Source organism: Cololabis saira, chromosome 12, assembly GCF_033807715.1.
Source record: "Cololabis saira isolate AMF1-May2022 chromosome 12, fColSai1.1, whole genome shotgun sequence".
In the NCBI taxonomy this organism is placed as follows: Eukaryota; Metazoa; Chordata; class Actinopteri; order Beloniformes; family Belonidae; genus Cololabis; species Cololabis saira.
In genome coordinates, this window is record NC_084598.1 from 45788462 (window position 1) to 45802925 (window position 14464).

Below are 14464 nucleotides of genomic sequence, written 5' to 3' on the forward strand. Positions count from 1 at the left end.
TAAGAGTCGACTCCGTAAGAGTCGACTCCGTAAGAGTCGACTCCGTAAGAGTCGACTCCGTAAGAGTCGACTCCGTAAGAGTCGACTCCGTAAGAGTCGACTCCGTAAGAGTCGACTCCTTCGGGGTCGATTCCGTAAGAGTCGACTCCGTAAGAGTCGATTCCGTAAGAGTCGATTCCGTAAGAGTCGACTCCGTAAGAGTCGACTCCGTAAGAGTCGATTCCGTAAGAGTCGACTCCTTCGGGGTCGACTCCGTAAGAGTCGATTCCGTAAGAGTCGATTCCGTAAGAGTCGACTCCGTAAGAGTCGACTCCTTCGGGGTCGACTCCGTAAGAGTCGATTCCGTAAGAGTCGATTCCGTAAGAGTCGACTCCTTTGGGGTCGACTCCGTAAGAGTCGATTCCGTAAGAGTCGACTCCGTAAGAGTCGACTCCTTTGGGGTCGACTCCGTAAGAGTCGATTCCGTAAGAGTCGACTCCGTAAGAGTCGATTCCGTAAGAGTCGACTCCGTTAGGGTCGATTCCGTTAGGGTCGATTCCGTAAGAGTCGACTCCGTAAGAGTCGACTCCGTAAGAGTCGATTCCGTAAGAGTCGACTCCGTAAGAGTCGACTCCGTAAGAGTCGACTCCGTAAGAGTCGACTCCGTAAGAGTCGACTCCGTAAGAGTCGACTCCGTAAGAGTCGACTCCGTAAGAGTCGACTCCGTAAGAGTCGACTCCTTAAGAGTCGATTCCGTAAGAGTCGATTCCGTAAGAGTCGACTCCGTAAGAGTCGATTCCGTAAGAGTCGATTCCGTAAGAGTCGATTCCGTAAGAGTCGACTCCGTAAGAGTCGATTCCGTAAGAGTCGATTCCGTAAGAGTCGATTCCGTAAGAGTTGACTCCGTAGGGGTCGACTCCTTCGGGGTCGACTCCTTCGGGGTCGACTCCTTCGGGGTCGACTCCGTAAGAGTCGATTCCTTCGGGGTCGACTCCGTAAGGGTCAACTCTGCCGCGGTCAGATCCTTCGGGGTCGACTCCTTTGGGGCCGACTCTTCCTTGTAGGAAGGGGCACTGCCTGGAGACCAAGACCTCATAAGGAACTCTGGCTCTTCCATCAGACGGAGCCAGAGAGCTCGTAAAGTTTTCGGAAACCCAAATCTGAGAGACTTCAGTAAATTAAACATGCTTCGCTATCATAAACGACCGCCCTATTTTTTTATCCCGTCACATCTAAAATAGAAATGAATGTACATAAGTTTGATAAACTCAGAAAAGTAAAAATGGCCCCTTTTGACCAGATATTTGTTATCTGAAAGGGGGGGTTGGGGGGTATCAGCCAACAAAAAAGAATAAAAAAGTAAATCAGCATCTTAAATTGGTTGTTGGAAACAATCGGCATCGAAACATTTCTAACATATGTGGTGATGCTGTTGTCCGTCTGGAGACAAAGTGCTACGGAGATCCCTTGTTCAAGCTTCTTCTGCAAGAACTCACCTACGACCGATCTGGCACCGACCTCTGTCCTTCTGTGAGGCCGTTCGTCCACCAACATTTTAAAAACGGTAATAAAAAGAAAAAAATCTCAAGTTAGCCTCGACCAAAGTGACCTTCTGTGAAGAGACGATCCATGACTGGATTAAGTACACCGTGACCTCGTAGCATTTTCTCTCTGAGAACCTGATAAGTGGAAGACTCCTGTAGAGAAGTTCAGAAAAGTGAAGTCACGTCTCTGTAAAACATTCGAGGTTTGTTTTAAAGTTCTGAGGTAATACTGACGGAGCTTGGAGCGGGAGACAGCTGCTCACTGCTGAAAGGCCTGGTAGTAGTGAGGTAGGGGGCTGGAAGTGCTCATGGCGGGACTGTATGCCTGAGGTAGCTGGCCATGCACCGGGGGGCCCTGGGGGCCCGGGCCCTGGGAGGGCTGGAAGAACGGGAAGGGCCCCGGGGCCTGGGAGGGCCCGGTGGAGGCGGAGGACGAGGACGAGGTGGTGGTGGGGTAGCTCATCACCAGCCCCCCCATCCCAACGTGGGGGCTGTACGGCGGCAGGCTGAAGGGCAGGAAGCCCAGCAGAGGTCCCAGGTCCAGCTCGGGGCCCGTGGGGGCCACCGCGTCCCCCAGGACCTCCCTCTGAGGGGACGGGGAGGTGGTGGAGTGAGGCGGGGGGGCGCTCTGCAGGTCCAGCAGGAAGCTGTCCATGTCGGCGCGGGGGTACGAGGTAGTGCTGTGCTGGTACCGGGACATGCTGTTGAAGGGTTGCTGCTGGGGCGCCGCGGGGGCCTGGAGGTGGTGGGGGCCCTGAGGGGGGAAGGACCCCTGCATGAGGCCCTGGGGGGGCCCCCCCACCCCCGGCATGGCGTAGGAGGGGCACATGTCCCTGGGGAAAACCTCCATGGGCTCCTTGGAGACGGGGGGAACGTCGGGGGCCGCCGGGCTGGGGGCCTGCGCGGGAGGGGCCGGGGCCCCCCCGGGGGTGCCGGGGGGCGACATGAGCCCCACCTCCTGGGCGTGGCTCTTCTTGAGGTGGCGGGTCAGGTGGTCGCGGCGGCCGAAGCGCTGCGCGCAGCGCGGGCACAGGAAGTCCCGGCGGCCGGTGTGCACCACCGCGTGGCGCCGCACGTCCTTGCGCGTGTAGAAGCGGCGGTCGCACCGCTCGCACGAGTACTTCCTCTCTCTGACGGGCACGCCGGTGGTGGCCCCCTCCGGCGGGGGCCGGTCGCTGTGGTCAACCAGGCTCTCCAGCAGAGCCTGGGACTCCAGGCCGGCGGAGGCTCCGTGCGACGCCACCACGTGGCGCCGGTAGCCCAGCTGGGTGTTGTACTGCTTCCCACAGTCCTGGCAGTGGTAGACCTGCCGGCTGGGCGGGTCCTGGTGGAACATGGTCTGACGGAGACGACGACGGCTCTGCGGCTGCTCGGAGGACCAGACTCATGAAGAACCATCGGTCTGAAGAACTCCACGCTCTTTTGGACCTCAGAGGGGGCAGGTCTCTGACAGGTTACTGGTCTCCCCGGTCTCACCGGGACACGCCATAACCCCCCACAGGGCCGCTGGGATGAAGGGATGAAGCTAGCTAGCTCTATGTGGTTCCTGGTACGTCTTCAGTCTTCAGCAGCCGAGTCACAGCTGGACGTCCTTACAAACCTACAAGCAGAATTAAAACAATCAATAAATGAAATAAAAATAATCACAAAACAAAAGATAGCTAATGTGACTTTAAGAAGATAAAATTTTTTAGCCAAAACACAAATCAGAAGCCGCTGGGCACAAGAGCAAATAATTTGGGACTAGGAATGGGTGATATTTTACCGTTCACGATAAACCGTCAAAAAAATTCCCCACGATAAGAATTTGTATCTCGCGGTAAAAACGATAAATTCCTGTTGATGATGTTTTTGTGTAACAAACATGGCGGAAGGCGGATCTGAGGGCGAGGAGCTCGTTGTTAAACGAGGCTCCAGCTCCGTTATCTGGAACTGGTTTGGATTTAAAAAGAGTGACGAGGAGCAAACATCATCTATTATATGCAGAGTCTGCAAAAAACAGAAGGAAATGGTTGTTACATTTTGATAAAGTTTGACTATTACTAAAAAAAATTGCAATAGTATCTAATTCGTGGCATGTTCCAACCACAGGTTAATTGGCATATTTTATTTATATTAGAAGAGGTCATCACTGATTGGATTTTATTTTCAGTGAACTTTTATTTATTGGTCCCGTTCCTTTATTTATCAAGTTGTATTTTTTTCTACTTTGTGATTTTATAAGCTAAGAAAACTTGTTTAGATTTATAGTTACAAAGTTGGAGTTGAATTGGTATTTTTTTTTTTTTTTTTTTTTAAATCGTAATTTTTATCGTTATCGGGATAAATGCCAGACATTATCGTGATACATTTTTTAGTCCATACCGCCCATCCCTATTTGGGACTTCAAAACTTTGGATCGCTCTTGTCTCGAGTTCTGAACTGAGCCGGCTGAAAATAAGACGCTAACGATGACAATGAGTGTGTTTACATGGGAACTTTAATTCCTCTTTAATTCAGAATTAAAATTAAATCTGATTTAAAATGAGTAAATGACCATGTAAACACCTAATTCTGAATGAAAATGGCCATTCTGAATTAGACTTAATTCCTAAGTAAGTGGCTGGTTTATTCCGATTTTAAATCAGAATAGAATAATTCTATAATCATGTATACACTTAGTGCTGGACGGTATGACCAAAAATTTATATCACGGTATTTTTCAAAATTATATCGGTTTCACGGTATATCACAGTATTTTTTTTTCATGCACAACTGGGTGTTAACCACATTTTCTAATGATTTGGAAAGGAATTGCTGCAGTAAATTGGCTTAGAATGGCCTATTTTAACAATACCGAACATGGTTCTTCGCAGTTTTTCATTTATTTTGCCAATTTTTTCACCATTGAATAAATCAAATAAATTTGATTTAGGCTTTTCAAAGAAAAAAATATTTTACAAAATTACAAGGTAGAAATTATTTATTGAACATAAAAGCTGAACATTTTTTAATTTCCAGCATTATGTTGTTTTGGTTCCACCTCCTGGTGAATGTTGGTAAAATTCTTATGTGGTTACTTTTTGGTTGGCCAACGATTTATGTTTGTGGTGTAACAGTTACCGGAGCGGCCAGTCTATTTCCTTATTTTACAACGCCGTTATTAATTGTTCGTTTTTTTCCCCACTTATTCCACCGAACACCAAAAGTGTTTTTTTGCCATTTTTGGCTGAACAATTTCAGTTACTGAACAATCGGTCATCACTGCTGCTAAACAGTCCCCTCACAAACAGTGTCCAGCGGCGCTACGTTCCAACGTTGTGTAGCTACTGTACAAACTCACCGGTATTACGGTATATGAAACATTCATATCATAAGAAAAATAAACACCGGTATTCGGTATGGACCGGTATACCGCCCAGCACTATATACACTCATTCCTCTTTAAATTAATTCCGGTCTTTCTTTCTGCTCGTTCCCTCCCCCGTCTGTCTCCATGATCTTATATTCCACTGGGCTGGTTTTCCTAACAAAGTTTCCAGATGCAGCAGCAGTAAACGCTGGTCAAGAGCAGAGAACATTTATTTAATAAATAGAAATCATTAAAAGAGCAGATGGAAACAGGAAACATCAAAATTGTAGCGGCTAAGTTAGTTTTTCTTCCGGTAGTTTAACTTCCGGTCCCCCCCCTATCCAATCAGAACCTTCCCAACCCCCAGACCTGGAGAGGAATTGGAGAAAGACCATCAAACGTGTTTCCATGGAAACCTCAATTCAGAATTACTATTTCCATGTAAACTCCAAGGAAAACAGTTTAATTCTGAATTATTTAATTCTGAATTAAAAAACATCATGTAACCGTGGCCATTTCGACTTTTTTCTCGACATTTCGACTTTTTTTCTCGACATTTCGACTTTTTTCTCGACATTTCGACTTTTTTTCTCGACATTTCGACTTTTTTTCTCGACATTTCGACTTTTTTTCTCGACGTTTCGACTTTTTTTCTCTACGTTTCGACTTTTTTTCTCGACATTTCGACTTTTTTTCTCGACGTTTCGACTTTTTTTCTCGACATTTCGACTTTTTTTCTCGACATTTCGACTTTTTTTCTCGACGTTTCGACTTTTTTTCTCGACATTTCGACTTTTTTTCTCGACGTTTCGACTTTTTTTCTCTACGTTTCGACTTTTTTTCTCGACATTTCGACTTTTTTTCTCGACGTTTCGACTTTTTTTCTCGACATTTCAACTTTTTTTCCTCAACATTTTGACTTTTTCTTGTTCTTCTTCCGGTAGTTTAACTTCCGGTCCCCCCCCTATCCAATCAGAACCTTCCCAACCCCCAGACCTGGAGAGGAATTGGAGAAAGACCATCAAACGTGTTTCCATGGAAACCTCCATTCAGAATTACCATTTCCATGTAAACTCCAAGGAAAATAGTTTAATTCTGAATTATTTAATTCCGAATAATTAATTCTGAATTAAAAAACATCATGTAACCGTGGCCAATGTGACTTTAAGAGGATAAAATTTTTTAGCCAAAACCCAAATCAGAAGCCGCTGGGCACAAGAGCAAATAAGTTGGAACTTCAAAACTGGATCGCTCTAGTCTCGAGTTCTGAACTGAGCCGGCTGAAAATAAGATGCTAATAATAATAATATAACACAATCAAACAATCCAGACCGATGCCACGATAGAGTGTAGCGTAGCGTTTGTACCATCGCTGTTTAGCTAGTGCGGTTTGTTTTTGTTTTCCCTTCGCTTGTCCAGTTGTTGTTTTTAAAGAGCTTTTTAAATAAACTTGACTTAACATAGTTGTTTCTGGTCAACTCTGATTTGCTAGTCGAGGGCTAGCGCTCCACCAATCAGAGTGGTCATAGAGGCCGACGGCTCGCGGCCGATTCTACATGTCGAATCAGCTGAAATGAACACTGACGGCGACGGACGGCCGCATGGGACACACCGACCCGACTTGAGTACTTTGGGCAGCACGGTGGTTTAGTGGTTAGCACTGTTGCCTCACAGCAAGAAGGTCCCCGGTTCGACTCCCAGGCCTGGCAGGCTCTTTCTGTGTCCAAAAACATGCATGCTAAGTTAATTGGTGATTCTAAATTGCCCGTAGGTGCGAGTGTGTCTGGTTGTTTGTGGGGACTGCGGGTGGAAACTAGCATTTCTGCTAAACCCTGGTGTATTTACACTGCTTAATGTAGTGTTCTAGGGCTGAAACGATTCCTCGAATAATTCGAGTAATTCGATTACAAAAAATGATCGAGGAATTTTCTCTGCCTCGAGGAATCGTTTAATTTATTTTTTTTTATTTTTTTTTTCGTTTAATTTCACCAGCTCATATCCTCGTATTACGCCCGGACGACATTTAATGCGACACAACACGCTGACGCTGCGCCGTTAAAGGGGGGAGAAAGAGGCGGCGGGTATGTTTGGTTTTAGTAACATGCTGTGCTCAGGCAGTCTGCAACGGCCCAGACGGGAGACACATGTAGTTCAGTGCTTAACTTTTATTTTTAATCCACGCTATATTCTTCTGGTCCGTTCTCTATGTTCCCCCTCTAAAGCCAAAATTATTGTTCCGCGTTAAATCGACGCAGAGCCTACGCCGCTCTCCGGCGAGGGCGGAGAGCGCCGGTCCGGCTGTCGGTGCTGCGCTGCTGTGCAGGCTCTGTTGCCACGGCTACGCCGTAGGCTACGGCGTAGGCTACGACGTAGGGTACGCAGCGACGCGCACCATTCTGCGTTGCTGTGACGCGGAACCATAAATCAGCCTTTACCCGGTACATAAACCTCTGTTCCCGTTACTGTTTTAACTAAAAGAAAAGGCAGAAAATGTCAGAAAAATAAAAACGTAATAAAGCTAACTGGGTAGTTTTCATTTCATTTTATCTCTGTAGTCGTTCATGGAGAAAACAAGCAGCACTGGTGCTCCAATACAGCAGGTCTCAGAAGTTTATTTTGAACACTGCCAAAAATCTAACTTAAAACGTAACTAGAACTTAAAATGTGCTTGACACAAATGAAAGTTCAATTTTAACACGTGGGAAAAACACCTAATCTTTTAAGTGATGTGTGTTATCAGGTGTAATGGCATTTTTAGGTTAGAAATATTTCTTGGTAAGATCCTTAGTTTTTTGAGTGAATCAGTGAATTTGGTCGACTGGTGTAAGTTCAGGGTTTTAAAATGCACAGCCATGAACCTACTGGATTATATCATTTAGTCTTGATGTCAATTAACATCTAACATCATGTATATTTATAATCGCTCTTTAACTAAACAAATATGTTTTATCCGATTAATCGATGGAATTTTCAGTAGAATACTCGATTACTAAAATATTCGATAGCTGCAGCTCTATAGTGTTCATTAATATGTCTAAATAAACTTTGAAACTTTGAGTCACCGGCCTCGCCTAATGGCCTGACGGCGTCCGACCGGGTCGGTGCGTCCCGGCCTTTAGACTCCACAGATTTAGACTCCACAGATTGTAACGATGTAAAGACGACCAACTCACTGAAGTGACGGACCAAGAACAATCATTCGATCAGTCATTACATGCTAACATTCAGCACCACCTGGTGTTAATCAATACAAAGGTCAATTTATACGCAGAGGACATTCCGATTTATGTTCCTCATCAGTTCTGTACAACCAAAAAAAAAAACTTCCGGTTCCAAGCTAGCACCAACTCTTTGCTGGTCCAGAGGAAAGAACGGCTTACGTCAGCGGAGGGGGCGGAGTTATTAAGACCAACGGCAATATCAAGACATTTTCAAATAAGAATGAATCTGGATGCAGCAAAGCATCATGGGAGGAGGAGACGACCTGTCTTTTAGAGATGTGTCCACGGAGGAGCTACGTGGACCAAGTCCTGTTAGAGCAGATACCTGGTTGTTGCTGCAACTTTCAAGCAAATGTTAAATAAAGGCCAATGACGGAATGAATATCAAATAAAGCCATAGAATTGGGGGTTTTTTTCTTCTTTATCGCATAATGTTCACAAAGTGTAATGCAATTCATGTCATGGTTAGTGTATTTTGAAGGATCAAATACTCAACATCCCATATTAGAGTTGTCCCGATCCAATCACGTGATCGGAAATCGGGGCCGATCACGTGATTGCAGACTCGATCCGGACTCGGACGTTATGAGCCGATCAGGAATCAGATATATATATATCAGGGTTTCTGTTGTCCGGTAATTGCCGGACTTTGTCCGGTAAAATATGCCGAAATCCGGTATTTTATAATCTCTCCGGTCAAAATGTCCGGTGAAAATACTCACTGGCGCCGACATCCACGTGTGCGTTGATTTATGGTTCCGCGTCGCACCGACGCAGAGTCTACAGCGTAGGGTTCGCTGCGACGCGCACCCTACGCCCGACCCTACGGCGTAGGCCTGCGTTGGTGTGACGCAGAACCATAATTCAGGCTTAAAAGTAAACAACATGCGCCCAAGTACCCGTGCATGACAGGCAGACACACACGGGGAGAAGAGACAATTTCTTTAATTTTTATTTTTTTTAAAAACTTTATCCTTATGAACGCATTGTTATATACGGTAGTCCAACTTTCCTTATTTTAATCAGAACACTTTCTTTTTCCCTCTTCGGCGTGGAGTAGTGGGCTTGGAGCGGCAGCCATCGGTTAGTTTTTTCTTTTTAGATCCGAGGCTTTGCGTAGAAGGTGGCTTCCGCAACTTTCAGGCGCTTTTTCTGCGCAAGCAAGCTTTATAGATGAGGCCCCAGGACTGAAGCGGAGCTGCGGCGCCGACATTATGGTTCCGCTAAGGCTCTGCGTTGGTGTGACGCGGGACCATAAATCAACGCACACGTGGAGTAGTGGGCTCGGAGCGAACTTTGAAAATGGACTGTGCGCATGCGCAGAAACACAAAGTAGCATTTTTCGGCAGGGAGCAGAAATTGGCAGAACACCGGGTCGATATTCTGAGCTTCGGAACTGGCAAAAATAAATAAATATAACTTTAAAAAATGTAAAACAATGCTGTGAATATTATCAAAGTACTGCACAGATAGATGGATGGATATACACACACACACAGATAGATAGATAGATAGATAGATAGATAGATAGATAGATAGATAGATAGATAGATAGATAGATAGATAGATAGATAGATAGATAGATAGATAGATAGATAGATAGATAGATAGATAGATAGATAGATAGATAGATAGATAGATAGATAGATAGATAGATAGATTCATTTATATACACATACATACATAAATATACACATATATACAGATATATACACACACAAGTTAACAGATCCAAGCTGATTAGACACAAATCAGTCGATTCAAATCACCAACCAATCAATAGGTGCTGATCAATCACTGATCATTCACACCACATCAGCACCATGATCGTTGCTGAGGGAACCAGCCTGACGTTAGTTTGGATTTAGTCAGCATTTTCACAAACGTTAGGTTTTATCTTTCATTCTAAATTTATTCTAAATCTAGTATAGATTTAGATATAGTATAGTATAAGTAAACAACGACACTGGAAATGATATACTTGTACGTGTGTGTTTTGTGGGTTGGGTTAATAATATAAGCTTTAAAGCTGAAATATTAGTTTATCAATCCAATCATTTATTCTCAGTCACCAGATCTGTCATCATTCAACCTGCAGAAACTGCAACCACGTGATCAATACGGTTTAGTAGTTTATGATCAATACACACTAAAAAAAAAAACTACAAAAAAAAGCTAAAAAACAAAAAAAATTACTAAACTAAAAAAACTAAAAAAAAAGCTAAAAATTAAAAAAATTTAAAATAAAATAACTAAACTAAAAAAAATCTAAAAAAAGAAAGAGCTAAAAAAAAAAAAACGTTTTCACAAATGTTATGTTTTATCTTTTATTCTAAATTCTAAATCTAAAGTAAACAACGACACTGGAAATTATATGCTTGTATGTGCGTGTGTTTTGTGGGTTGGGTGGGTTACTAAAATTAGCTTTAAAAGCACAAATATTAGTTTATCAATCCAATCATTTATTCTCAACAATGACGTCACCAGATCTGTCATCATTCGACCTGCAGAAACTACAACCACGTGATCAATATGGTTTAGTATTTCATGATCAATACACACTAAAAAAAAACTACAAAAAAGTTTTAAAAAATTACTAAACTAACAACAAAAAAAAGCTAAAACCAAAAAAATAAAAATAAAATAACTAAAAAAAAATCTAAAAAAAAAGAGCTAAAACAAAAAAAACTAAATAAAAATACCTAAACTAAAAAAAACTTAAAAAAAAGCTTAAACTAAAAAAACTAAAATAAACTAACTAAACAAAAAAAGAACTAAAAAAACTAAACTAAAAATAAATAAATACGTAAACTAAAAAAAGCAAAAAAAAGCCAAAACTAAAAAAAATAACTACACTAAAAAACTAAAAAAAAGCTAAAACTAAAACAAAAAAACCTAACTAAAAAAAAACTTAAATAAACTAAATAAACTAAAAAAAAAAACAAAAAAAAGGCTGAAACTAAAAAAATAACTACACTAAAAAAACTAAAAACAAACTTAAAACTAAAACAAAAAACCCAACTGACCTAAAAAAACTAAAAAACAAAAAAAAACTTAAACTAACTAAACTGAAAAAAACAAAAAAAAACTTAAACTAAAAAAAAATAACTACCGGTACACTAAAAAAAAAAGCTAAAACTAAAAAAAAAACCTGACTAAACTGAAAAAAACTATTAAAAAAATTACTAAACTAAAAAAACAGAAAAAAAAGCTAAAACTAAAAAAACTAGAAACAAAAAAAAAATAATAAACTAAAAGAAACTAAAAAAAGATAATGTTTTAGAAACTCCCTTCACCTGCTCGAGCAGAGCAGGTCCACGAAAAAGAGGTAAAACATAAAAAACTAAATAAAAATACCTAAACAAAAAAAAACTAAATAAAAATACCTTAACTAAAAAAAACTTAAAAAAAAAGCTTAAAACTAAACTAAAATAAACTAACTAAAAAAAATTTAAAAAAACTAAACTAAAAACAATAAATAAATAACTAAACTAAAAAAAAAAAACAGAAAAAAGCTAAAACTAAAAAAACTAGAAACAAAAAATAAATAAACTAAAAGAGACTAAAAAAATAATCATTTTTAAACTCCCTTCACCTGCTGGAGCAGCAGGTCCACGAGTAAAGACCAGAACCCGCTCCCGTTTACCGGGTTCTGGTTCTGGTTAACGGGACCGTGTGGTCCTGGTTTTAAAGGGAGCGGGACTAACGGAGCGGGCTCGGACTGGACCGCCGGTCCGGACCCGAACCGGTCACCCAACACTGTAAAAATTTAAATAAACTAACTGAACAAAAAAAACTAAAACAAATAAACTAAAAAAAATAAATAAATAAATAACTAAACTAAAAAAAAAATAACTACACTAAAAAAACTAATAAAAAAAAGCTACAACTGAAACTAAAAAACCTAACTAACAAAACTAAAAAACTAAAAAAACTAAAAAACTTAAATAAACTAACTAAACTAAAAAAAAAAAGAAATAACTTAAAAAAAACAAAAAAAAAAAAGAAGCTCAAACTAAAAAAAATAACTACACTAAAAAAACAAAAAATAAAAAAAACTTAAATAAACTAACTAAACTAAAAATAAATTTTAAAAAGCTAAAACTAAAAAAAACTAGTAACAAACTTTTTTTTTAAACCCACTTTCACCTGCTGGAGCAGCAGGTCCACGAGTATGAATAAACTAGAGAAGACGGTTCTGGTTCTGGAGAACCAGAACCCCGTCCCGTCCCGGACCAGAACCAGAACCAGAACCAGAACCCGCTCCCGTTAACCGGACCGGGTTCTGGTTCTGGTTCGGTTAACGGGACCGTGTGGTTTTAAAGGGAGCGGGACTAACGGAGCGGGCTCGGACTGGACCGCCGGTCCGGTCCGGTTAACGGGACCGTGCTCGGTCTGGACCCAGACCCGGGTCTGAACCGGTCCGGTCCGGTCCGGGTCTGAACCGGTCCGGTCCGGTCCGGTCCGCTGTAAAAACAAAGCCTGAAAGTTTCCCGGAGTTGAACTTTAGCGAGCCGGACCCCCGAACCTTCCCCCGGTCCCGGGCCCGGCCCAGACCCCCCCAGAACCACCAGAACCCCCCGGTCCACACTCACCAGCTCAGGCTCGGTCCCGCGGGCCGGCCCGGGCCCGGTTCCGGTCCAGATGGACATTTTAGAGACTTTTCAAAGTTCGGGCCTGGAGGAGAATGCTGGGCGCCAGTTCAGCCGCGGTGCATGCTGGGAGTGACGTCACGGGGGGAGAGGGGGAGAGAGAGAGAGGGGGAGAGGGGGGACCCGGGTCCTGATACAGACCCTGGATCTGGTCTGGATCAGGACCAGAACCTGGATCCCCCAGACCGGATCCTCCTCCAGAGCGACCCTGGTTCTGGTTCTGGTTCTGGTTCTGCAAAGACTCAACATCTTAACTAGAATATTTGTCTTATTTCTAGTTAAAATGTCTCATTTTTAGTCAAAAAATCTCATTACACTTCTTTCTTTCTTTCTTTCTTTCTTTCTTTCTTTCTTTCTTTCTTTCTTTCTTTCTTTCTTTCTTTCTTTCTTTCTTTCTTTCTTTCTTTCTTTCTTTCTTTCTTTCTTTCTTTCTTTCTTTCATTTTTCTCTTTCTTTCTTTCTTTCTTTCTTTCTTTCTTTCTTTCTTTCTTTCTTTTTTCTCTTTCTTTCTTTCTTTCTTTCTTTTTTCTCTTTCTTTCTTTATTTCTTTCTTTATTTTTTCTCCTTCTTTCTATTTTCTCTTTCTCTTTTTTCATTATTTCTTTATTTCTTTCTTTCTTTTTTTCTTTCTTTCTTTTTTCTCTTTTTTTCTTTCTCTCTTTCATTCTTTCTTTTTTATTTCTTTTTTCTTTCATTCTTTCTTTTTTCTTTCTTGCTTTTTTCTCTTTATTTCTTTCTTTTTTCTCTCTTTCTTTTTTATCTTTCTTTCTTTCTTTCTTTCTTTTTTCTTTCATTCTTTCTTTCTTTCTTTTTTCTTTCTTTATTTATTTCTTTCTTTATTTATTTTTTCTCTTTCTTTATTTTTTCTCCTTTCTTTTTTCTCTTTTTTCTTTCTTTCTATTTTCTCTTTCTTTCTTTCTTTTTTCATTATTTCTTTATTTCTTTCTTTCTTTTTTCTTTCTTTCTTTTTTCTCTTTCTTTCTCTCTTTTTTTCTTTCTTTCTTTCATTCTTTCTTTTTATTTATTTTTTCTTTCATTCTTTCTTTTTTCTTTCTTCCTTTTTTCTCTTTCTTTCTTTTTTTTCTTTCTTTCTTTTTTCTCTTTATTTTTTCTCCTTTCTTTTTTCTCTTTTTTCTTTATTTCTCTTTCTTTCTTTCTTTTTTCATTCTTTCTTTTTTATCTTTCTTTCTTTCCTTTTTTCTCTTTCTTTCTTTCTTTCTTTCTTTCTTTTTTCTCATTCTTTCTATTTTCTCTTTCTTTCTTTCTTTTTTCTCTTTCTTTCTTTCTTTTTTTCTCTTTCTTTCTTTCTTTCTTTTTTCTCTTTCTTTCTTTCTTTTTTTCTCTTTCTTTCTTTCTTTCTTTCTATTTTCTTTCTTTCTTTTTTCTCTTTCATTCTTTCTTTCTCTCTTTCTTTTTTCTCCTTTTTCTTTCTTTCTATTTTCTCTTTCTTTATTTATTTATTTCTTTTTTCTCTTTCTTTCTTTTTTCTCTTTCTCTCTTTTTTCTCTTTTTTTCTTTCTTTCTTTCATTCTCTTTTTTTCTTTCTTTTTCTCTTTCTTTCTTTCTCTCCTTTTTCTTTTTTTTCTTTCTTTCTTTCCTTCTTTCTTTCTTTCTTTCTTTCTTTTTTCTCTTTCCTTCTTTTTCTCTTTCTTTCTTTCTTTTTTCTTTCATTTTTTTCTTTCTTTCTTTTTTCTCTTTCTTTCTTTCTTTCTTTCTTTTTTCTCTTTCCTTCTTTTT

General features: G+C 40.5%; 1 protein-coding gene across 2 annotated transcripts; it reads right to left on the minus strand.

Annotated features, from left to right (window-relative positions):
* Positions 1 to 1310: 1310 nt before the first annotated feature.
* Positions 1311 to 12791, minus strand: LOC133457555 (zinc finger protein PLAGL2-like). Of its 2 annotated transcripts, XM_061736931.1 has the most exons (3): positions 12671 to 12791; positions 1758 to 3123; positions 1311 to 1676 (listed from the first exon to the last, which is right to left on the minus strand). In XM_061736931.1, the coding sequence occupies exon 2, from the start codon at positions 2857 to 2859 to the stop codon at positions 1783 to 1785; it is 1077 nt and encodes a 358-aa protein (XP_061592915.1). In that variant the 5' UTR covers positions 2860 to 3123; positions 12671 to 12791; the 3' UTR covers positions 1311 to 1676; positions 1758 to 1782. The 2 variants fall into 2 exon arrangements, with proteins under 2 accessions (XP_061592915.1, XP_061592914.1); XM_061736930.1 differs by having other exon boundaries at positions 1311 to 3123.
* Positions 12792 to 14464: the final 1673 nt, after the last annotated feature.